Raw genomic sequence first — 24,864 nt, 5'->3', positions numbered from 1 at the left:
CCCCGCAAGACGAACGCCTCGCAAGACGGAAAACCCGCTAGACGAAAGGGTTTTCCGTTTTGGAGGCATTTTGCAAAACAAATTTCCCTATGGGCTTGCTTCGCAAGACAAAAAAATCTTGCGCCCCCCCATGGGTTTTTTTCGCTTTTTTCGCCCTTTTCCTAAGCCGCTAAGCCGCTTAACAGCTGATCCGCTGATAAGCCGCCTAACAGCTGATCGCTAGAAGCCGCTAGACCGCTGTAGCGCTAATCCGCTAAGCTGTCAATGGGCTTGCTTCGCAAGACGAAAAAACTGCTAGACGAAGAGAATCGCGGAATGGATTCTTTTTGTCTAGCGAGGCACCACTGTAGCTTGCAGTCAAAGTTTTTTAAATCAATACATCTATCACATGCACCTGATCCAGGATTGGTGTCCAGGATTGGCATTATTGGACACAAAGCCCACATCCTTGCAATAAGTCCCACTGCCAGCCTTCAGCTCCCTCCCTGCTGAGAACCTCCTGGTCATCTTCAAACATGCCGGGCACATTCAAAATTTAGGAGATGGCTGCGGGTTTTAGTGCAGAAATAAGGAGCGGAGGGCCGATAGAGGGAGAAATGATTATAAATAAAATGTGTGCATGGTTTGGAGAGAATGTCAGGCAACAGTATACCAGGCCACGGGATACCCCCGGCTGTTGTTTGTTCAGTAAAGGAGCAGAGTAGCAGAACATGGGATTCAAAAAAAACACAGCAGGCCAGAAAAACCATTAGTACAAGTTTACTGGTTTTTTACCGTTCAGTACCAGATCCCTGGCACGGCAATCTTGGCTTGTGTAGAGCAAAATCCAGTTTCTGCATAAAAATACACCACACAAATGCAAAAATGTAAAATGAACAGAGGAGTAGAGTGAAAGAATGAGAGAGAGAGAAAATGCTCCCGGTGGTCAATTGATACAGCTTATCCCGGGAGTGAACAGCCTTGGACAGGAATAACACAAGTCAGTGCACAAAACAACATCTGTGCTGTCTCCGCCTTCTAAAAGACCGGAGAACTTTTGAACATTAGAACGTACCAGAAGGCTTTTGTTAGTTTCTATACAGAGAGAACTTATTTTTTCCCTTCTCATAATACTAGAGCCCAGCGGGTTCATCCATTGAAGCCGAATGTCGGAAGAGTCCGAAGAGATTAATAATAATAGTAATAGTAATAGTAATAATAATAGTTTATTACTTATACCCCACAGATTTGGCCGGGCCTCCCCACCTACTCTGGGTGGCTTCTAACAGGATACTGTTGTTTAGTCGTTGAGTCGTGTCTGACTCTTCATGACCCCATGGACCAGAGCTCGCCAGGCCCTCCTGTCTTCCACTGCCTCCCGCAGTTTGGTCAAACTCATGCTGGTAGCTTCAAGAACACTATCCAACCATCTCGTCCTCTGTCGTCCCCTTCTCCTTGTGCCCTCCATCTTTCCCAACATCGGGGTCTTTTCCAGGGAGTTTTCTCATGAGGTGGCCAAAGTATTGGAGCCTCAGCTTCAGGATCTGTCCTTCCAGTGAGCACTCAGGGCTGATTTCCTTCAGAATGGAGAGGTTTGATCTTCTTGGAGTCCATGGGACTCTCAAGAGTCTCCTCCAGCACCAGAATTCAAAATCATCAATTCTTCGGCGATCTGCCTTCTTGATGGTCCAGCTCTCACTTCCAACCATCACTACTGGGAAAACCATAGCTTTAACAATACGGATCTTTGTTGGCAAGGTGATGTCTCTGCTTTTTAAGATGCTGTCTAGGTTTGTCATTGCTTTTCTCCCAAGAAACAGGCGTCTTTTGATTTTGTGACTGCGGTCACCATCTGCAGTGTTCATGGAGCCCAAGAAAGTAAAATCTCTCACTGCCTCCATTTCTTCCCCAGGATATTAAAAACATAAAAGATCAAACATTAAAAACGTCCCTAAACAGGGCTGCCTTCAGAGGAAGGAAATAGCTTATTCACACATTTGCTCCCACAATATTTCATTGCAGGGGGCTGGGCTGGATTACCCTCCGGGTCCCTTTGGACTGTACGATTCTGATTCTATGATTGTAAGATGTAGGGATGGCCGACAAACATGGATGGCTTTAAAAGAAGATTCGACAAATTCATGGAGGATAAGTCTGTGCCTATCAATGCCTGTGTTCTCCCTCCACTGTCAGAGGTCATACAGTATATACTCCCAAATTCCTGGGAATCGCATGTGGGGAGTCCTGCTGCGCTCACATCCTGCTTTCCAGTTGGCAACTGTGAAAACAGGATGCTGGTCTCTCCAACCTTAAACTTAATCCAGCAGGGTTTATACTGACATGGAAGTAAACCTTGCAGAGCAGATTAAGGTTTTTGCCCTGTCTTGCCACCTTTCATCCTGTCCACAATGGGGGGGGGGAGAGATCAGAATCCACCCCTCCCTAACCCATTCATCCTGTCTTCAGCCATAGCAGATGTGCATGGATGCCATGTTGGCACCTGCCTGTCTCAAGAGACAATGGCAGGTGTCTCTGGGGGTGAAGTTAAAACTGCTGCAATAGTGACCTCCATGGGGTAGTGTGTCTGGAGGTCCTGAGCTGCCCAGACAACAAGGTCTCCCATCTCAGCCTCACTGATTGGTCCAAAAGAAAGCAAGACGTTTGGCTCCAGCTTGGCTGCAGGAGTTGCCAGAAAGACATGTTTCCGAGCACAATTCAAAGTGTTGGTGCTGACCTTTAAAGCCCTAAACGGCCTCGGTCCAGTATACCTGAAGGAGCGTCTCCACCTCCATTGTTCAGCCCGGACACTAAGGTCCAGCGCCGAGGGCCTTCTGGCAGTTCCCTCGCTGCAAGAAGTCAAGTTACAGGGAACCAGGCAGAGGGCCTTCTCAGTAGTGGCACCTGCCCTGTGGAACGCCCTCCCACCAGATGTCAAAGAGAAAAATAACTACCAAACTTTTAGAAGACATCTGAAGGCAGCCCTGTTTAAGGAAGCTTTTAATGTTTAATAGGTTATTGTATTTTAGTGTTCTGTTGGAAGCTGCCCAGAGTGGCTGGGGAAACCCAGCCAGATGGGTGAGGTATAAATAATAAATTATTATTATTATTACAAGGTGCCATCTAACCGTCTTAGGGACGCTGCTCGGGATTTGTGTAGGGTTTACTCCTGAGCCCTTTCTTCTCCCCAAGATAACCTGCATGGCAGTAAAAGTTAACATTTCCAGGGGGTGAGAGATCTGAAGGATGTGTTTGGTGGAAGTGGAATGAGCATCATTTGAACCTTTCTGGAGAGATTTGAAGAGTTTTATTAGTTAATATATATAGTTTCCAGCAATGCCCCTCCCACCCCAGTAACACAGCTTCAGAAGGGGTAGATTCTGCTGCTGCTGCTGTTGTGAACATCTGAATACGGTGGTACCTCGGGTTACATACGCTTCAGGTTACATACGCTTCAGGTTACAGACTCCACTAACCCAGAAATAGTACCTCGGGTTGAGAACTTTGCTTCAGGATGAGAACAGAAATCATGCAGCGGCAGCAGGAGGCCCCATTAGCTAAAGTGGTGCTTCAGGTTAAGAACAGACCTCCAGAACGAATTAAGTACTTAACCCGAGGTACCACTGTAATAGGATTGTATCCCCATCTCTTTCTTTTTCCTCTGGGCTGCTACCTGTGTGCTGTTTCATGGCAGGGCTGCAATCACTACCAAATAGCCTTGGGCCTTTCCTTTCCTAAACGTTTCTCCTTTCCTAAACATTTCCTGAAAAGCCCTCAGCATTGACTGAATCTTCCAGCCTTGCTCTGCTACCAGAATGAAATCTGAAGGTTGCAGTCCCATACTCACTTGCCTTGGAGTAAAACTGCTGGACTGCTTTCTGAGTAAATAGGTATAGAAAGGGTAAAAAGGTAAAGGTAAAGGTACCCCTGCCCGTACGGGCCAGTCTTGACAGACTCTGGGGTTGTGCGCCCATCTCACTTAAGAGGCCAGGGGCCAGCGCTGTCCAGAGACACTTCCGGGTCACGTGGCCAGCGTGACATCGCTGCTCTGGCGCGCCAGAGCTGCACACGGAAACGCCGTTTACCTTCCCGCTAGAAAGCGGTCCCTATTTATCTACTTGCACCCGAGGGTGCTTTCGAACTGCTAGGTTGGCAGGCGCTGGGACCGAGCAGCGGGAGCGCACCCCGCCACGGGGATTCGAACCGCCGACCTTTCGATCGGCAAGTCCTAGGCGCTGAGGCTTTAACCCACAGCGCCACCTGCGTCCCAGGATAGAAAGGGTAGAGGAGCCTTTTTTGTCGAGGAAAAGTAGCAATGACTACCATCGTAGATCTCCTGCTCTGCAGGGTAAGACCTGAACCAATGTATTCAAATTACAGGAAAGATACAGTGGTACCTCGCAAGACGAATGCCTCGTAAGACGAAAAACCCGCAAGACGAAAGAGTTTTTCGTTTTTTGAGGTGCTTTGCAATACGAATTTCCCTATGGGCTTGCTTCGCAAGACGAAAACGTCTTGCAAGTTTGTTTCCTTTTTCTTAAAACCGTTAATACCCAGGGTGCATTGCTTGAAGAGGTGCAGTTACGACTGGTGTGGTAGCCTTTTTTGAGGTTTTCCAAAACTTCTTTTGCAGCCATTTGGTAAGTTAAACTTTTAAAACTTTTTTGGGGTTTTATTTTTAATTTTTTAAAGTATTTTATTAAGATTTTTAATACAAATGCAAAATTAAAAACAATTTAACATGTTTTATAACATATTTTCAGAGCTTCTTTGGACTCCCTCACACCTCCCACTCCCATTTACAATAATAAAATTTTTGTCAGCAATTTATCAACTTGTTTGCATTCTTATATCCCGCTCGTTTTACATATAATTGGTAATTTTCTTAATATAAAAGAATTTTTTGTTTTCCTCAATCTCACCTTAACATCCTGATTCCAACTATTTTAATGGTGCTCAATTGTTTATGATCTAGCATCCTTATTAACATTCAATCAAATTACAGTATTTTTGTAGATAAGTCTTGAATTTCTTCCAATCTTCTTCAACCCTCTCCTCTCCCAGGTCTCGAATTCTGCCAGTCATCTCAGCCATTTCCATATAGTCCATCAGTTGCATCTGCCATTCTTCCAGTGTGGGTAGATCTTGGGTCTTCCAATATTTAGCGATGAGTATCCTTGCTGCCGTTGTTGCATACAAAAAGAAAGTTCTATCCTTCTTTATCACCCTCTGGCCAACAATACCCAAAAGGAAGGCCTCTGGTTTCTTAAGGAAAGTATACTTAAATACCTTTTTCAGCTCATTATATATCATTTCCCAGAAAGCCTTCACTTTAGGACACGTCCACCAGAGGTGAAAGAATGTTCCTTCATTTTCTTTACATTTCCAACATTTGTTATCAGACAAGTGGTATATTTTTGCAAGTTTGACTGGGGTCATGTACCATCTATATATCATTTTCATTACATTTTCCTTCAAAGCACTACAAGCAGTGAAGTTCAACACAGTGGTCCACAACCTTTCCCAGTCATCAAACATGATATTATACCCAATGTCCTGTGCCCACTTTATCATAGCCGATTTAACCGTTTCATCTTGTGTGTTCCATTTTAACAGCAAGTTATACATTCTTGAAAGTACCTTAGTCTTAGGTTCTAACAGTTCTGTTTCCAATTTCGATTTCTCCACCTGGAACCCTAACTTTTTGTCATTTTTAAAAACTTCATTAATCTGAGCGTAGTGTAACCAGTCTCGCACTTTGTCCTTTAATTTCTCAAAACTCTGCAATTTCCAATTTTCTCCATCTTTTTCTAATATTTCCCAATATTTTGGCCATCTGGCCTCCATATTGGGTCTTTTTCGGGCCTTAGCTTCCAGAGGCGAAAGCCACCTCGGAGTTTTATTTTCCAATAAGTCTTTATATTTTGTCCAGACATTAAACACTGCTTTTCTGACAATATGGTTCTTAAAGGCCTTATTGATTTTAACCTTGTCATACCATAAGTATACATGCCAACCAAAAGCATTATTGAAACCTTCCAAATCCAATACGTCCGTGTCTTCGAGAAGCAGCCAATCTTTTAGCCAGCAGAAAGCTGCGGCCTCATAGTACAACTTTAAGTCCGGCAGGGCAAAGCCCCCTCTCTCTTTCGCATCAGTTAAAATCTTAACTTTTGGGGGGGGGGGGTTGGATTGGGGTGTTTTCTAGGAGGTTTGGTGCTTTTGAATTTTTTGGATGTGAAGCACTGATTATTTTTTTTTTTTGGGTTTGCGAAGGTAGGAGCTGGGCTGCCATGGGGCCCAAGAAGACTGCTGCTGCAGAGGCCGGCAAGAGGAAGAAGGAGAAGAACTAAGGGACATTTGCCAGAAGTGGAAAGATGTGCAGGCTTTTGCATAGCGGCACCACCCTGACAAGGACCTGACATGTGACCTTGTGAACACTTTTGATACGAGGGTCATGTCGCCTTTCAGGGAGGTGCTGAAAAGGCGGATGAAGCAGCAGACCATGGACAAGTTCTTCAGCAAGAAGCAAAGAGTGGAAGAGGAACCTTCTTCGAGTTGTCCCCCAGAGTCTTAGAAAATGTATAAAATTCCTTCCAGTAGCACCTTAAAGACCAAAGGTATCTGAAGAAGTGTGCATGCACACGAAAGCTCATACCTAGAACTAACTTAGTTGGTCTTTAAGGTGCTACTGGAATGAATTTTGTTTGTTTTGACTATGGCAGACCAACACGGCTACCTATCTGTAATTAGAAAATGTATGTACAGTTCTGTACACTTTGGTGATTTTTAAACTTTTTTTGACCATAGGAACGCATTAATTGATTTTCAATGCATTCCTATGGGAATCCGTGCTTCGCAAGACGAAAAATTCGCAAGACGAAAAAACTCGCAGAACGAATTAATTTCGTCTTGCGAGGTACCACTGTATTCTGACAAAACACCAGGAAGAACTTTCTGACGGTTAGAGCTGTTTTGACAGTGCAACAGTGTCCTTCGGGAAGTGATGGACTTTCCTTCCTGGGAGGTTTATAAGCAGAGGCCATCTGTCATAATAATAAAGATTTTTTAAAGTGTTGATTGTCATCTGTCTTGGATGCTTTAGTTGAAATTCCTGCATTGCAGGGAGTTGGACTAGATGACCCTCGGATTCCCGGCCAACTTACAATTAATTGATTCTAACTTTAGGTAAGGGACGCGGGTGGCGCTGTGGGTTAAACCACAGAGAATAGGACTTGCCGATCAGAAGGTCAGCGGTTTGAATCCCCGCGACGGGGTGAGCTCCCCTTGCTTGGTCCCTGCTCCTGCCAACCTAGCAGTTCGAAAGCACGTCAAAGTGCAAGTAGATAAATAGGTACCGCTCTGGCGGGAAGGTAAACGGCGTTTCTGTGCGCTGCTCTGGTTCGCAAGAAACGGCTTATTCATGCTGGCCACAGGTGCCGCTCGGGGCGCCTTGGAAGATGGCCGACAATACCATCTCTCCGGCTCACACGAGGTAATTTAGGGGCTGATTATGGGAGTATATCAGCCTCCCGTTTTCTTCCCAAGGGATGGGAAGATGCTGCCTCGCCCACGGTTGCCCATAAATCACCCCCAAGTTCAAAAGAAGTAGGGGGTGGGGGCACCGGACGGAAAGCACTCAAGTGAGTTCTGGATCTCCCGGAAGCTTCTTCCAAGAGCGAAACTAGCTGCATTGCTTAAGATAAAATAATTGGAGGAAGTAAATGCACGTTTTGAGCGAAGTAAAGGGTGTATTATCTGCTAATTAAATCTACCACTGAGAAGACAAGAGTGATGGGACGGAATGAACAGAAGATTACATCAAAGAATTACAGCTATGTTGAAATGGAACGGAAAGGGGGGGGACTTTCTTTTTCCCTGACAACCCCTCCCCTAGAAGAACCGTCACATGATTGATAGCAAGTGAGATTGGAAATAAACTGTGGAAATAAAAATATTAACTAAAGGCTTTGTTTTGTGGAAGACTTGGAAAGAACGAAAAGTTTTCCGGTGGCGCAGTTATTATTGGGATCCACCATTATGAGACAGACTTTGTTGCGAGATTTACAGTCAAAGCGGGAGGCGAGCCACTGTTTTGCTATCATGTTTGGATTGTATATCTGAATGGACAAAAACTCACCTGGAAAGACTGATTTATGGTGCAACTGGTCTGGGAAAATTAAGGAGCAGACGCTTATACTGTATTTCATTGGAACTGACGAAAATGGTACCAGCCGCTTGAACAGGACTTTTGGATCAGTGTGAGAATTACGGGAGAGCATTACAAAAGTTCACACAGAAAAATAAATAATGCTTGCTTCAACTCGCCTGTGGAAACAACTTGGATGTTATTAAGAAGAAAAACGATAACAACAAGGAGATGGGAAGATGGGACTTGTGAATATCAAAGCAGCAGAAATATGAGATGATTAGACCCTTACTGAACTCGAAGCATGGGTACCCCCCAACAAAAATTTAAAATTCGGCTAAATATTTGGAGTTTAAATTCTATAGCTTAAATTCTCTTGATGCTTGTTTTTTTGAGAAGGGCCTCTTACGGTCACAAAGCAATGATTTTCAGTGCAGCTCCATAACACTGATTGCGCCCTCACACTGCCCCTTTTCGTGTGGGGATTTGGATCCAGAAAAGGAGCAGAGAAAAGGTTAAGCAGAATCCCACCCACCCGCTGCGCCACCCTTAGGTGTGCTCAGCCTTCACCTGCTTCATGACTCCACCTTGCATGAGAAGGCAGGATGGAGCTGCAGAAAACAGGAAGTGGTCCTTCAACCGGCCAGGACATCTCACTATCACAGACAGATCCAGTCTCCTGCTGTGGAGTCAAGAGTGGCCCTGGGATGGCAGAGAGAGGAGGGGAAGGGGCCAGGGACAGAAGGAATGGCAGGGCTTCAGATGCTCCCTTGGACCCCTCCCCTGACACCAAGGGGAGCTCCTCTTCTGGGGCTGAAAGCATTGGGGTGGTTTGATTTTATCAGTATTGCAAGGAAGCATAGAAGGAAAGGTAAAGAACACCTATACGGTTTATTAAAGTATCTGTGATTTTTCCCCTGTGTGAGTTCGTTGATGTATTCTAAATGCTCCATAGTGACTGTAGCTCTTTCCACATTCAATACATTTTAATGGTTTCTCCCCTGTATGAGTTCGTTGGTGTATTCTAAGTGCTCCACTATCACTGAAGCTCTTTCCACATTCAATACATTTAAATGGTTTCTCCCCTGTGTGAGTTCGTTGGTGTATTCTAAGTGCTCCACTTTGACTGAAGCTCTTTCCACAATCCACACATTTTAATGGTTTCTCCCCTGTATGAGTTCGTTGGTGTATTCTAAGTGATCCACTTGTACTGAAGCTCTTTCCACATTCAATACATTGAAATGGTTTCTCCCCTGTGTGAGTTCGTTGGTGTCTTCTAAGTGATCCACTATCACTGAAGCTCTTTCCACATTCAATACATTTAAATGGTTTTTCCCCTGTGTGAGTTCGTTGGTGTATTCTAAGTGCTCCACTTATGCTAAAACTCTTTCCACATTCAATACATCTAAATGGTTTCTCCCCTGTGTGAGTTCGTTGGTGTCTTCTAAGTGCTCCATTTTCACGGCAACTCTTTCCACATTCAATACATTGAAACGGTTTCTCCCCTGTGTGAGTTTGTTGGTGTCTTCTAAGTGATCCACTATCACTGAAGCTCTTTCCACATTCAATACATTTAAATGGTTTTTCCCCTGTGTGAGTTTGTTGGTGTATTCTAAGTTTCCCACTTGTACTGAAGCTCTTTCCACATTCAATACATTTAAATGGTTTTTCCCCTGTGTGAGTTTGTTGGTGTATTCTAAGTTTCCCACTTGTACTGAAGCTCTTTCCACATTCAACACATTTAAATGGTTTCTCCCCTGTATGAGTTTGTTGGTGTATTCTAAGTGTATCATTTCGAGTGAAGCTCTTTCCACATTCAATACATCTAAATGGTTTCTCCCCCGTGTGAGTTTGTTGGTGTATTCTAAGTGCTCTGTTTATGCTAAAACTCTTTCCGCATTCAATGCATCTAAATGGTTTCTCCCCTGTATGAGTTCGTTGGTGTACTCTAAGTGTTTGACTTTCATTGAAGCTCTTTTCACATTCAATGCATTTAAATGGTTTCTCCCCTATGTGAGTTCGTTGGTGTATTCTAAGTTTCCCAGTTGTACTGAAGCTCTTTCCACATTCAATACATTCAAATGGTTTCTCCCCTGTGTGAGTTCGTTGGTGTATTCTAAGTTTCCCACTTGTACTGAAGCTCTTTCCACATTCAACACATTTAAATGGTTTCTCCCCTGTGTGAGTTCGTTGGTGTCTTCTAAGTGTTTGACTTTCCTTGAAGCTCTTTTCACATTCAATGCATTTAAATGGTTTCTCCCCTGTGTGAGTTCGTTGGTGTACTCTAAGTGATCCACTTGTACTGAAGCTCTTTCCACATTCAATACACTGAAATGGTTTCTCCCCTGTGTGAGTTCGTTGGTGTCTTCTAAGTGATCCACTTGTACTGAAGCCCTTTCCACATTCAACACATATAAATGGTTTCTCCCCTGTGTGAGTTCGTTGGTGTATTCTAAGTTTTCCACTTTCACTGAAGCTCTTTCCACATGCCGTACATTCAAATAGTTTCTCTCCTTTGTGAGTTTTTTGTTGTATCCTCAATTTCTTTGTTTCCCCCCATAAATTCACATGTGGCTTCATAGAATTCTGACTTTCATCTTCTTCACCTGTTTGGGAGTCTGGGAGGAAAGAGAATCCTGTTAGACTTTCAAGAAAGACAAAAAGGGAACTGAACACATGTCAATCCCAATTTGTACCTTCTCTCATTGTAACACCTTCATTCTCCAATATCCTCTCGAGGTTCCAAATTTTACAAAAGCTGATGAGATAGTGGCAAGAGCAACACATGATCACTTCATTCACACTTAATAAAGCACCATCGTTTTATAATACAGATCTATGGTGGAACTGGCTTATTAGACACATCTCTATTTCTCTTTCTGAAGTGAATAAATGATCTCAGGCTCAAGTAACAGTATTTCCCTTGTGAAATAAATAAAACTTAAGTGCTACATGTAACTGTAAAAATATTGCAATATATTGGAACCTAAGAAGAGCCTGCTGGATCAGGCAAAGGCCCACCTAGTCCAGCATCCTCTTCTCACAGAGGCCAACCAGATGCCTGTGGGAAACCGGCAAGCAGGACTGGAGCACAAGAGTCTTCTCTGCCTTCCGGTGCTTTCCAGAAACTAGTATTAAGAAGCATTATTGCCTGGACCACGAGGGCAGAGCAGGGACGTCAGTCTTATCCTTTTCTTCAAGTTACAGATAGGTAGCCGTGTTGGTCTGCCATAGTCAAAACAAAAAAATTCCTTCCAGTAGCACCTTAAAGACCAACTAAGTCAGTTCTTGGTATGAGCTTTCGTGTGCATGCACACTTCTTCAGATACCGATATCTGAATACTCGTATCTGAAGAAGTGTGCATGCACACGAAAGCTCATACCAAGAACTGACTTAGTTGGTCTTTAAGGTGCTACTGGAAGGAATCCTTTTCTTCAAGCTATCCATGTTGCTGTCCGTCACTCTCTCCTGTAGGATGGATTCCATAAATGAACTACACTTCTGTTTATTCATCTTTTGCAGCCCTTAAAGGCAGATAAATATATTATGGCCTAAGCTTTTGTGGGCTGCAGTCTGACAAAGTGGACTCTTGACCAGGAAAGCTGGTGCCACTATAAACCTCTGAGTCTCTTTGTTGGCTTTGTGTACTTATTTTCAAATTTGCACCAAGGTTGTACCACAGTATCTCCATGGAAGCTTAGGGACGGACAAAATTACAGGGTGTCAGCTCCGTGAATCTCAAGCCTCTCGTGCCTCCGCTGACAGAGCCTGAGAATGCAAGAGATGTGATTCAGTTGGAATGTGAAGCAGGGGAGGAGCAGCCAAGCTGCAGCAGGAGGAAAGAACAAAGAGCAGGAAAAGGGGGTGCCGACGGGGGGGGGGGGCACAGACTGTTATCTCCAGTTTGAGCTCTGACACAGAGCCCCCGAAATAGCCTGTCCAAAAAATCGTAGGCTCATGAGAATGTGCGAGAAGAGGGGGAAAGAAAGTGAAAGTGGGGGCTTATTTGCTGGAGGACTCGGCAACTGCAAGCTGGGATGAACAGGCTGAAGACTGAGCTCCACAGTGATTTGTGAGTTTGAGATAATTACTACTGGAGTTGTCTTGCGTCTGTGCGGGAAAACCAAGCCATTACACAGGGGTGCTATAAATTATTAAAATATAAATTATTATCATCAATTATATATAAATTATTATCATCAATTATATATAAATTATTATCATCAATTATATATAAATTATTATCATCAATTATTCCTGCCATGGAAATAACACCTAAGGTTTCAAAGCCTGGAGGAAGAAAATCTGCCCCCACTACTTTAGGAAAAGGATTCAAGAAACAAAGAGCTGCTTTGGAGAAGGCCTCACCCCTTCCTTCTTCCTGTCAGGAACTTCCTTCCATTTGTCTCCTCTCCATCTTTTCCTCTTTCTCCCTCCACCACCCATCTATCCCTGTCCCCATCTCCTCTCCCCTGGAACTCACCAGATTTCTCCAAGGGTCCTGGGAGGGAATGCTCAGAGGTTGTGGGGAGGGATGCGGGAGACAGCCTGACCAGGTCAACTGTCCATCTTCCTCCTTCCATCCTGGCCAGGCTTGCAGGTTCAGTCTCAGCTAGGTTTGCAGGTTCAGCTTCCTGAGGAGCGCAGAAGCCAGAACAAGTTGCAGCTTCCTGGGAGGGGGGGGAGAAGAAGCCAAGGGAGTCTGAGAGCCCCTGCAGGGATTCTCCTGCCCAAGACATTCCGCTGCCCCTGGAGAAGCCCCAATTGGGCACCCACTTCCCAAGAGCCTCCACCCATTTTCAAACACCTTTGGCAATTCCTTTCACCTGCCTGTCCCGCCTTCCTTCCTAAGGCTGGCATGGTGTGCATATTAGTGGCCTGAGAGTAGACCCCATAGAACTTAAGAGTTAATCTGCAAAGGACTGCTCTGAATACATGGGTGGCCCTTGCATGGAGAAGAAGGAAGCCCCTTGCTTGCATCAGGACCCCCTGGGAGAGGCGGTTGATCCGCCCACTGCTCCCTCTGCCCTCACTGCCTCCTCCTCTGTCCTCCTGCCCTGCAAAAACCCTTTGCTCTTGTTTCTCAGGGGAGAGAGGCAGAAAGAGCCTTCAAACCCATCCGTTTCCTCCTCTGCTCCCCCTCCTGTCCTTTTGGGAAACAGGAACTTCGGTCAGGAGTAAACAACTTAGATGGCAAGTTTGCAAGATAAGCACTTTAAAGCACTGCTTGTTCCTACTATGTGTGAGTCTCTGTGTGTTGGACCTAGAGGACAACATACATGTTTACACCACATGATTCCGAAAAGAGGGCAATTCTTTAAAACCGAAGGCCATTTCTACAAAATGGAAGACTTCCGAAGGCAGCCTTTTACAAGGAAATTTTTGACAGTTTTTATTTTGTTGGAAGCTACCCAGATGGGCAGAGGCAACCCAGTCAGATAGGGAGGATGCAAATAATAATAATAATAATAATAATAATAATAATAATAATAGCTTCCTAAGCCTGTCCTGGGACGCGGGTGGTGCTGTGGGTTAAACCACACAGCCTAGGACTTGCCAGTAAGAAGGTTGGCGGTTCGAATCCCCGCGACCGGGTGAGGTGAGCTCCCGTTGCTCGGCCCCTGCTCCTGCCAACCTAACAGTTCAAAAGCACGTCAAAGTGCAAGTAGGTAAATAGGTACCGCTCCGGCGGGAAGGTAAACGGCGTTCCCGTGCGCTGCTATGGTTTGCCAAAAGTGGCTTAGTCATGCTGGCCACATGACCCGGAAGGTGTATGCCGGCTCCCTCGGCCAATAAAGCGAGATAAGCGCTGCAACCCCAGAGTTGATGACGACTGGACCTAATGGTCAGGGGTCCTTTACCTTTTTAAGCCTGTCCTGCTAGGCATGCTGATCAGAGACTCTGTCCAAACAACCCCTTTGAACGCAACAGGGCTTCCTATTTTTACTGCTATCAGTGGGATCAGTCAAACCACGAAGCCACTGATCAGCCAGAGTTTCCTCTTTTCACCAAGCACAGTTTGAAGTTAGCTTAATATCCCAGCTTGTTCCAAAGCTGGCAGCTGTAGTTTCCTGGTTTGGGCAAAATGGAAAGTTTGTTAGTTATGGCTCATAAGAGAGTGCCTGGTTTCATCACAGTTCACCCTCAGGGCCGGCCAAATCATGAGGTAAGCTGGGACAATTAGGTCAGGAGGCAGATGCAGGGAGATATGGGACCAGCACGTTCCCAGCTCCCCTGTTTGTTTGCCTTGCTGTCAGTGCAGGAGCACAACTGGTAAATTTGTGCAGCTACCCATTTAGAGTCTTTTTCTTTTGCCCTCTCTCACTAAAGGTTGGGTGGGGGTCCTTCCTGGAGTGATGCATTCTGGTTGTGGGGGTCAGGAGACTGTGGTGGCGGCGGCTAGAGTTTTTTGTTTTAATCTTGAGTCAACTTAGGTTTTATCGTAACTTTGCTACAGCAACGCATCAAAAACTGTTCCTATTTGTAACCCAGCTTTTCAGGCTGTGATTCAGTCATCTGAACATGGACATTATCTTAATAAATCTTGCAACAACCTTGCAAGGTAGGCCAGTGTTATTCTCTTTGCACTGCACATGGCGGTGCTGAGGCTGCAAGACGTGCCAAGATTTTTATCTCAGTGGGGAGAAAAGAGCATTTTGGAAATGGAGGCAATTTAGAGGAGGAAAACGGGGGTTGGTGGAAGGACCCCTCTTCTGACGTAGCTTCTGCTCTGATAAAACTCAGAGTCACCTTCAGCTGTTTAGGTAAAGTAAGAATAGCAGGAGATATGATCGCAAACCTGCCATGTAAGGTTTGGTCTAGCAAACCTTTTTAAAGTGGATTAGAGAGAAAGTGCAGGGAGGAGGAATATTCACCACCAAAGGTAAGCAGAACCTCCATGTCTAGAGGCACTGGACCTGTGACCTCCAGGTGCTGGAAACCCAGGTGAGAGGAATCATAGAATCATAGAGTTGGAAGAGACCCCAAGGGCCATCGAGTCCAACCCCCTGCCAAGCAGGAAACACCATCAGAGCACTCCTGACATATGGTTGTCAAGCCTCTGCTTAAAGACCTCCAAAGAAGGAGACTCCACCACACTTCTTGGCAGCAAATTCCACTGTCAAACAGCTCTTACTGTCAGGAAGTTCTTCCTAATGTTTAGGTGGAATCTTCTTTCCTGCAGTTTGGATCCATTGCTCCGTGTCCGCTTCTCTGGAGCAGCAGAAAACAACCTTTCTCCCTCCTCTATGTGACATCCTTTTATATATTTGAACATAGCTATCATATCACCCCTTAACCTCCTCTTCTCCAGGCTAAACATGCCCAGCTCCCTTAGCCGTTCCTCATAAGGCATCGTTTCCAGGCCTTTGACCATTTTGGTTGCCCTCCTCTGGACACGTTCCAGTTTGTCACTGTCCTTCTTGAACTGTGGCGCCCAGAACTGGACACAGTACTCCAGGTGAGGTCTGACCAGAGCAGAATACAGTGGCACTATTACTTCCCTTGATCTAGATGCTATACTCCTATTGATGCAGCCCAGAATTGCATTGGTTTTTTTAGCTGCCACGTCACACTGTTGGCTCATGTCAAGTTTGTGGTCAACCAAGACTCCTAGATCCTTTTCACATGTACTGCTCTCAAGCCAGGTGTCACCCATCTTGTATTTGTGCCTCTCATTTTTTTTGGCCCAAGTGCAATACTTTACATTTCTCCCTGTTAAAATTCATCTTGTTTGTTTTGGCCCAGTTCTCTAATCTGTCAAGGTCGTTTTGAAGTGTGATCCTGTCCTCTGGGGTGTTAGCCACCCCTCCCAGTTTGGTATCATCTGCAAATTTGATCAGGATGCCCTTGAGTCCATCATCCAAGTCGTTAATAAAGATGTTGAATAAGACTGGGCCCAAGACAGAACCCTGTGGCACCCCACTAGTCACTCTTCTCCAGGATGAAGAGGAACCATTGATGAGCACCCTTTGGGTTTGGTCAGTCAGCCAGTTACAAATCCCAGAAGGAGGGCACTTACCTTTCCCAGAAGCCCCTCAGTGTCTGGGAGCAGGGTCTGGTCTGCTCCCCCTACTCTCCCACTGAGCCACCGACTGGGATCTGCAGCTCCCCTGAAAGGGAGGACACCATCCCCAGAGTGGGGAGAACTGGGAGCCTTTGGGGTTTCCCACCCTGAATGAGGGGGCTGCATCGTCTTCAGGAAATCTTGCTTCTCGGCATCCCAGTGCTGCTGCGGCTGCCCCTCCTCTGGCTCCTGATTAATTTGAAATAAATCTGCCCGAGGCAGAAGATCCCTGATGGCCCCAACTTGGCCGGCAGAAGGCTTCCTTCCTTTGCACTCCAGTCTTTCCCTTTGAATGGGTCTCCTGGGTCCCTGCTCTTCCATTTTTACAGCACCCTGCTGGAAAAGAATTAGACACAAAGTAAAATAAAACCCAAGAATAAAAACAAAAGCACATTTTAACCATTAGCCAGTTTTTGAAATATATTATTACTCTTTCTGTTTCTGGTGTTCAGGCTGTGAATGACAATCATTATGTCACCCAAATGACTCCACCCAGGGAGGAGGGGAAGTTATCCAAAGACTTGGTTTATGGAAGTACAAATAATATTTTTTTGGGGGGGGACCAAGGCAGTGGGAGGGAAATCCAAAAACAACCCATTGAGAGGACTGGGCATGTTCAGTGGACAGGGAATGCTGATCCTGGCTGCAACTTCTAGCATGTTGGAAAGGCAGCAGCAGATCTTCGTATATGATTAAGGCTGCGACAGACCCACCTAACACTTAAAGTACATGACTTCACCCAAGAAATCCTGCCAGCTGCAGTTTGTTAGGGGTGTTGAGAACTCTAGCAATAAACTACAGGTCCTGTGGTTCTCTGGGGGAAGCCACATGCTTTAAATGTATGGTATCTGCACAGTCTAAGAAACAAACAGACAAAAGGAACATTGGTCAACAAAATCAAACAACCCACTCCAAAATATTTTATATTTGATGGTCACAAACTCTCTTTACTGAAGATATTCTAACTTGCAGTCCATTGGCTGCATATGGCTTGCCAAGCCTCAGGGTGTGTCCTGCTAGTCCCTGCCGTTTCCATCTCCTGATCTGATCATAGGATGAAGATCTCTGTCTGTCCTGGAGAAAAAGGTGCCTAAAGGGCCCTTACAGAGATCTTTTCAACTCCAATTTCAGCACAAACCAGCACAGTGCTGAAATGGGGCAAAAGGAAAATAAATGATCCCTCTGGCTGCTCTTTAAAGAGGATTTCTAAAGAACAATCAGAAGGGACTTTTTTTCACAGATCTCATTGCTAATTCAGCAGGGTCTTCTTGTGCTCTTATTTTTCCTCCCCCAAAGACTGGGGTTGGAAGGTCTAAACATGCTGATTGTGTCTGCAAGACTTGTATGTATGCTAGATAGCATGTCTGGTGAGTGTGTGCAGCACCTCTGGCGTGTATGCATGTGACTTTATGGTCTGCATATCTTTTCTGTGTGCGCATGCATGTGCATACATTGGCCTCAAAGCTCACTGGAATGTGGCCTCCAGAATTAATGCAGCTTTAAGCCCATAAATGTTTCGTTCCTCCTGTTCTATCGGAAAGAACAATCAAATCTAAGACTATCAGGAGGAGAGAACTCCTGGATCTACAGAGTTTATGTTCTCAACATCCTATGGACACAAGCTGCAATGAGATTTCTCTCTAATTACTAATTAGATTTTTTTCCTTAAAAATATGAAGCAGATAACAGATTTGGGTGGCATGCGTATCTATGGCAAGAGAAGAAAAAAGGTTATAAATCGTTTGAAAACCATATCTTCCGGAAATCGTTAATTGAAGTATGGGGCAGATATAAAAATCTATTAGAAATGGGGGTTCCACATTGGTTATCCCCATTAGAGGTTATGGGAGTCAAGAAAATTAATATGAGGAATAATTGGATTACTTACGGATATTTAGTGGTAAAAGAAGGAGAGAAATGGAGATTGAAGCCATACGAGCAAGTAAAAGAACATGTATTTGATTGGCTGCACTACTACCAGATAAATGATATGTTTAAAAAGGATGTGAAAGAAAAAGGGTATAAAGAAAAAGATTCGAAATTTCAAACGGAAACTGTTAACAATGATTGTAAGATAATCTCAAAAATGTATAAAATATTATTGGAATGGCACACGATGGATGAGGAAGTTAAATCTGTAATGATTCACTGGGCCAGAGATTTAGGGTATAGTATTGATATGGAAGACTGGCAAAAAATATGGAATGAAAATCTGAAGTTTACAGCATGTACTATGTTAAAAGAAAATGTTATGAAAATGGTATACAGATGGTATATAACACCAGTTAAATTGGCAAAAATGTATAAAACCTGTAACAAATGTTGGAAATGTAAAGAGAAAGAGGGTACTTTTATTCATATGTGGTGGGAGTGTAAGAAAGTGAAGGGGTTCTGGGAAATGATATATAATGAATTAAAGAAAATGCTGAAATATAGCTTTGTAAAGAAACCAGAAACCTTCCTACTGGAAATAACTAGAAATGAAATAAATAAGAGGGACTGTAAACTCTTTCAGTACGCAATAACAGCAGCGAGAACATTGATGGCCCAAAAATGGAAACAAGAAGAATTACCGACTTTGGAAGAATGGAGAAAAAAACTAACAGATTACGCAGAACTAGATAAATTAACTGGAAAAATCAGACTTCAAAGAGACCACAAGTTCCTAGAGGAACAAACAACGCTAGTGTGTTTTAAAGAAGCTTTGTGAAAAAAAATAAGGAATATTGCAAGAATGTAAACGAGGATAGAAAGATTTTACTTGAAGGCGATACTATAATTAAGGAATGTGAAGGTAGAAATTTAATTACGGATGATTGTCAGAGGAGCTGAGGGAGGTTCAAAAAGTCAAAATATGTGATTTTGAAAATTGTATGATTGGAGATATTGTGAAAATTTTAATAAAATTTATTATAAAAAAAATTAGAAATATGAAGCAGTATAGAAATGAAATGAGTAATAATCTGAAGAAGTATCTGAAGAAGTGTGCATGCACACGAAAGCTTATACCAAGAACTCACTTAGTTGGTCTTTAAGGTGCTACTGGAAGGAATTTTTTTTGTTTTGACTATGGCAGACCAACACGGCTACCTATCTGTAACTGGAAATCTGAACATGAATAGCTAATTTCAATTTCGCCTTCCTCAGTCTTTTACAATACTGTCTTCAACGTTTATATTATCATTAATTCATTTCCATATGCCACACATCTTAAGAATCCTCCTTTCTTCTGCATTCTCTAAACTGTCACCCACTTCAACCCTCAGCCTTCATCTGAAAACTCTGCAGCCTTACTGAGGAAGGTGGAAATAAAACAATTAATGAAACAGGCTTAAGGCTCTCTCACTTATTTACACGCAGACACAAGAGGTCACTAGCTTGGCAGCTTCGGAAAAGATCAGGTGCCTTCTCCGGGAAATAGATCTATTAGCTGTTTTATTAGCCGTGACAGATCAACAGAGCCTCCATGTGTAGGCACAGTGTACCTTGATTTGGGGAAGACAAAAGAAGCCATTTCCTTGCTAAATGAATCTGATGGACATCATTACTACAAGAGAAAAGAGAGCTTTCAAAGGCGATCAGACCAATTCATAAATGAGGGTGATAGGTTTATCAATGGCACTGGCAGAGGAAGGGGGGGCAGGAGTAGTGGCCTGCAAAGGGTGTCAGGGGGCTGCAGAGTGAGAGGGGCCCTCCTGCTGCACTTTCCCCCCTGCCTCGCCTTCCCTCTAGTCAGTGGGGAGGACCGTCGAAATGGGCTGGGCTCCCTGCTGAGGGACAGGGAGAGGGGCGGCAAAAGCCCCAGCTACGCCGCTGATCCGTGAGCGACTATATGCATCGTCCATCGGGAAGCAGCAGCTGCCCTAGACCCCTCATTCTGCCCCTTGAGCTCAGGACTGAAGGGAGCAGCTCCCCAGGGTCTCCGGCAGGGTCCGTGCCAGCCTGAGCCAGAGATGTTTGCCCCTGTGCCCTCCTGCAGATGCCCTGCCCCTCCGCTGCGCCCCTTCCCCTTCCTGCCCGGTTGGGGGGCGCCCTGCAGCCCCTGACTCCACTCGGGGCCTGATCCTGCCAGGGCCACGTGCACTCCTCCTCCTCCCCCCCCCCCGCCTCCTGCACCTCGGACTCCTCGCTCCGTCCCTGCAGCGGAATCCGGCTCCTCTCCGGGGAAACTCGCCAGGCCACGGGCCGCTGCTCCTCCGCTCTCCTCGGCGGGGGACAGGAAAGTGCAGCCGCTCTCGAGTCCCCCTGGCTGGCCCCGTTTCCTGCCTCTCTGGGCATCGGAGCTCGCTGGCTGTGGGTTGGGCCCTGGGGGGCTGCGAGGCTGGATGCGCCCCCTTGCGCTGTCCCTCAAAATTTATTGTATCATTGGAATCTACCTGGCATCTTATATGCTATCCAGAATGTTGCACAAATAAGTCTCCTTGTGATCCGATGTGCAGTCAATGGTTTCCTTATCAGCAAATATTTCCAGAAAGCTGGGACGATGCCTCCCTGCAGCCACAGCTGTCAATTTTCAGATTTGAAAATAAGGGATCGGCAGCCTCACCTGTCCCGGGGACAGTCTACAGGATATCTAACAATCCGGGACAGCAGTGGGAAATGGCACTGGAATAAGGGAATTTCCGGCAAAAAAAGTGAAGGTTGACAGCTATGCCTGCAGCCCGAATGGGTAGCTGGAGGAGGCAGTCCAGTTCCCAGCTCTGCTGGTTGGGATCATGCAATCACTTCGCTCCAGCAACCGACCCAATCTGATGAAAATAGGGACATCCCATTCCATAACTATAATTTTACTATTTATACACCACACATCTTATTACGTTGCCCTAGCCACTCTGGGAAGTTTCCAACATGTATAAAAACATAATAAAACATTAAACATTAAAAAACTTTCCTTTTTTAAAAAACAATTTTTATTATTTTTTCAACACGAATATACAATCTTATCCTAATTTTCCTCAAATTTAACTCTGTTTAGACTTCCTTCCTAAAAAACCTTCCTATACAGGATTGCCTTCAGAGGGCCCGTGGGTTGGGTAACTCCATTCCCTCCAGCATTTCTTCAATGAAAATAGGGAGACCCTAAGGAAAAGCGGGACATTCTGGGATCAAATCAGAAACCAGGACGGCTTCTCTAAATCAGGGACATCCCTGGAAAATAGTGGCACTTGGAGGGTTTCTCTTTCCCTGCTTTTTCATTCGCTGCCTCTGGTCTCCTGCATCCATTTAGCAGAGGAGGGGAGCAGTTTTCGCCTTCATACTTCTCCACCCCCACCCCCAATATAACCAAAAGCACAATATAACCAAAAACACACACACCATTTGGGAGTGAGGACCAAAAAAATAATAATCATTTTATTATTTTATTACTTATTTTTTGCAGTTCAATCTACTGTATCTATAAATTTTATTGTTTATAGCCAATGGCCACCACTATACAAGCACAAATCATGCAGCTGCAAAACTAAAGACACTGCATGCACCAGACCAGGCTAAATCTATAGCGTCCAAAATTTATTTTCACATTTGTTTCAATGGGAATTATATAGGGCAGCAGAGTCCAGGTGGTGAGGTCCAGATTACAGCTTCCATCATCCTTGACTGTCTGCCCTGCTGGCTGAAACTGATGGGAACTGGACACCAACATCTGGGGACACCTCAATGGCTATGCTCTGATATACAGAATCTACAAAAGATTAAGGCACTGATCCAGAAGACAATGAACTGTGAATAGCAAGTGTAGCTAGGAGGAGAATGCATTGGCAGCAGGGTTTGGAAGCTGTTCCCTGACACAAATCCCCTTGTTTCCTCCTCTGGAGATCTGAGGTCTACAAAGCAATGGGTTGTTTTATTCAGAATAAGCTCACTGACATCAATGGAGCTATCATCATAATCATCTCCTCTATGGGTGCCGCTAAGTGCCCTCTGTCTTTGAGCTTTTTGCTCCCCTAGTTTTAAGGCTCGCTGGTTTCTCTAAGTCTGGGGAAAGTGCTAAGGATGATGGTTCAATTTCCATAAATGAGAATGTTTTAAGATGGAGTTTCCTTTGACAGTAGCCCTCATGTGTGTTAGTCACATGAGGGAGGCATTCCATTCTGTTGAGACTGTTATTCCAGTAACTGTTGTTTTTAACTGCTTTTCTGTTCTTTTCTCTCTCTGTGCATGAGGGAGAAGTGCTGCTGAGAGAGATGTCTCAGGATACTATCGTGTGTCAGTGTGATCTGTCTGAAGTGAAACAGTGGAAGATCACTAAATGCTGATCAAAATTACTGCTCAAAAGTTCAAAAACAGAATTACTGCTGAGGTGAAAGTAAAAACCTTTTGTAAGAAACTGTAAGACAATTCAAGTGAGAACATGCCCGTGTTTGAATAAGCATGAGATTGTAAATATATTTTTCTCAGTTATATGTTTATGAAAGCAAGGTTCTTTTGAATACCAAGAGTCTGGACATAAAAAGGAACTATCACCTAGAACAGCTATTTTGCTTCTTAGCTATAAGCTACTCTGTTACTTTGGATATCATCAAAATTCACACACAGACAGACTATAATGTTGCATACAGTATAAGGTTGGGGAGTTGAGAAATGGGGATAGAGGGGGGAGGGGGAAGTAAACTTTCATTATTTTACAGAGTGCATATCCAATGTTTTTGTGTCGGTGACACATGCATAGGTTCTCCTTCTATTCATTCATTTTCATTGGCAGTGAGAAAGATCGGGCCTCCAGGGCATAGTTGGTTGCCTTCAGTTGACTGCAGTGAAGGGAGAACCAATTGGAGGAACAGATTGTTGCAGTTCTTGGAAAGGGATGGAAAAGAGCACGGCTACATCGCGGTTTGGTCTTTCAAGTACTTGTTGTTAAATACAGTGGTACCACTGGTTACGTACTTAATTTGTTCCAGAGGTCCGTTCTTAACCTGAAGCACCACTTTGGCTAATGGGGCCACCCGCTGCTACTGTGCCGCCGCCACACGATTTCTGTTCTCATCCTGAAGCAAAGTTCTTAACCCGAGGTACTATTTCTGGGTTAGCAGAGTCTGTAACCTGAAGCGTATGTAACCTGAAGCGTATGTACCACTGTACTCTGTGAGTTGAGTGAGGCTGAGAGACTCCAGAGAAGTGTGACTAGCCCAAGGTCACCCAGCAGCTGCATGTGGAGGAGCAGGGACACAAACCTGGTTCACCACATTACAAGACTACCACTCTTAACCACTACACCACACTGGCTGGAAAAAGGGGAAGTTCTTTTCTTTGCATTAAGTTGTGAAAAATAAAGCAATAAATTTTAAAAACAACCCTTCTTTCAATGCTTTCTTTTTAAAGCAAAAAAAGATGTAGTGCCATAGTTTGAACAGTTTTGCCTTGTATGGGAAGGATATATCTGAGATACAAATGCACACACAACGCTCTCCCCTCCATCCAGGCGAGGAGGAGGCATTGTCAGGAGTTTAAAGGGACATCCCGGCTGGCTAAGGTGCGAAGCAGAGCCATGGAAGGGGGTGGGGTGGATTCTGAGGACCACAGACCACATGTGCAATTGGCCCCCCCAGGTATGAATTTCTCCACCCTTGGCACCACATAACACCAGTCTTGAAAGATCTACATTGGCTCCCAGTATGTTTCTGAGCACAATTCAAAGTGTTGGAGCTGACCTTTAGAAAGCCCTAAACGGCCTCGATCCAGTATACCTGAAGGAGCATCTCCACCCCCATTGTTCTGCCCAAACACTGAGGTCCACGCTGAGGGCATTCTGGTGATTCCCTCCCTGTGAGAAGCCAAGTTACAGGGAACCAGGCAGAGGGCCTTCTCGGTAGTGGCACACGCCCTGTGGAACACCCTCCCACCAGATGTCAAAGAGAAAAACAACTAACAGACTTTTAGAAAACATCTGAAGGCAGCCCTGTTTAGGATGCTTTTAATGTTTAACAGACTATTGTATTTTAATATTTTGTTGGAAGCTGCCCAGAGTGGCTGGGGAAACCCAGCCAGATGGGCGGGGTATAAATAATAAATTATTATTATAAATTATTAAGTGCAAATCAGGTAAGTGTAAAGAGAACTGTTTCAACCCAACTGTAGTGCATATGTAATACAGCCATACCTTGAATGTCAAACGCCTTGCAACTCAAATGTTTCAGAAGTTGTATGTCTGACACAGCTTCTGATTGAGTGCAGGAAGCTCCTGCAGTCAATCGGAAGCCGTGCCTTGGTTCTCGTACGGTTCCAGGAATCAAACGGACTCCCAGAATGCATTAAATTCGAGAACCAAGGTATGACTGTACAGGGATCAGGATCAGTGTGTTTGCAACTTCAGCTGAAAGTATTTTTCACAACTTTTTTTAACAGTAAAAACTTTTAATTAGTTCTATTTGACAAGAACATTGACAGCCACCAACAATCATGTGGATTTGTTTGCTAAAAAGGACAGATGTAAACAAAGCTCGGAGCTAAACAGGTAACTTCACAAATGAACCTTCTATTTTCCTGCTTGACTAGACCAGCTGCCATGTTTGGGTTGTTTTGTTTTGGTTTTTTGAAAGGAAAAAAAAAGGCTCAAGCATCATTTTGACAGGCAGCAAACTTTCACCCTTAAGAACTATGGAATCTCTTATCTGCCACACAAGAAAAAAGGCCTAATTCCACCCCCACCCCACCAACACACACCTTAATCCTCTC

General features: G+C 44.6%; 1 protein-coding gene and 1 long non-coding RNA gene across 2 annotated transcripts; one reads left to right on the top strand and one right to left on the bottom strand.

Moving 5' to 3' along the window:
• Positions 1 to 6,821: 6,821 nt before the first annotated feature.
• On the bottom strand, positions 6,822 to 12,788 carry LOC309364626 (uncharacterized protein). Its single transcript, XM_081902298.1, has 2 exons — positions 12,610 to 12,788; positions 6,822 to 10,743 (listed from the first exon to the last, which is right to left on the bottom strand). Exons 1-2 carry the CDS (start codon positions 12,707 to 12,709, stop codon positions 9,020 to 9,022), a joined length of 1,824 nt encoding a protein of 607 aa, XP_081758424.1. The 5' UTR covers positions 12,710 to 12,788; the 3' UTR covers positions 6,822 to 9,019.
• An 8,466-nt stretch (positions 12,789 to 21,254) lies between these two features.
• Positions 21,255 to 23,483, top strand: LOC309365491. The gene is made up of 2 exons (XR_014166198.1): positions 21,255 to 22,492; positions 22,895 to 23,483. It is a non-coding gene; the product is annotated as an uncharacterized lncRNA (long non-coding RNA).
• The last annotated feature ends 1,381 nt before the right edge of the window (positions 23,484 to 24,864 follow it).

The sequence above is a fragment of the Podarcis melisellensis genome, assembly GCF_964234715.1.
Source record: "Podarcis melisellensis genome assembly, chromosome: 2".
Lineage (NCBI taxonomy): Eukaryota > Metazoa > Chordata > Lepidosauria > Squamata > Lacertidae > Podarcis > Podarcis melisellensis.
The sequence above is the reverse complement of the archived record's forward strand: the minus strand, read 5'-3'. Positions and strand labels throughout refer to the sequence as shown.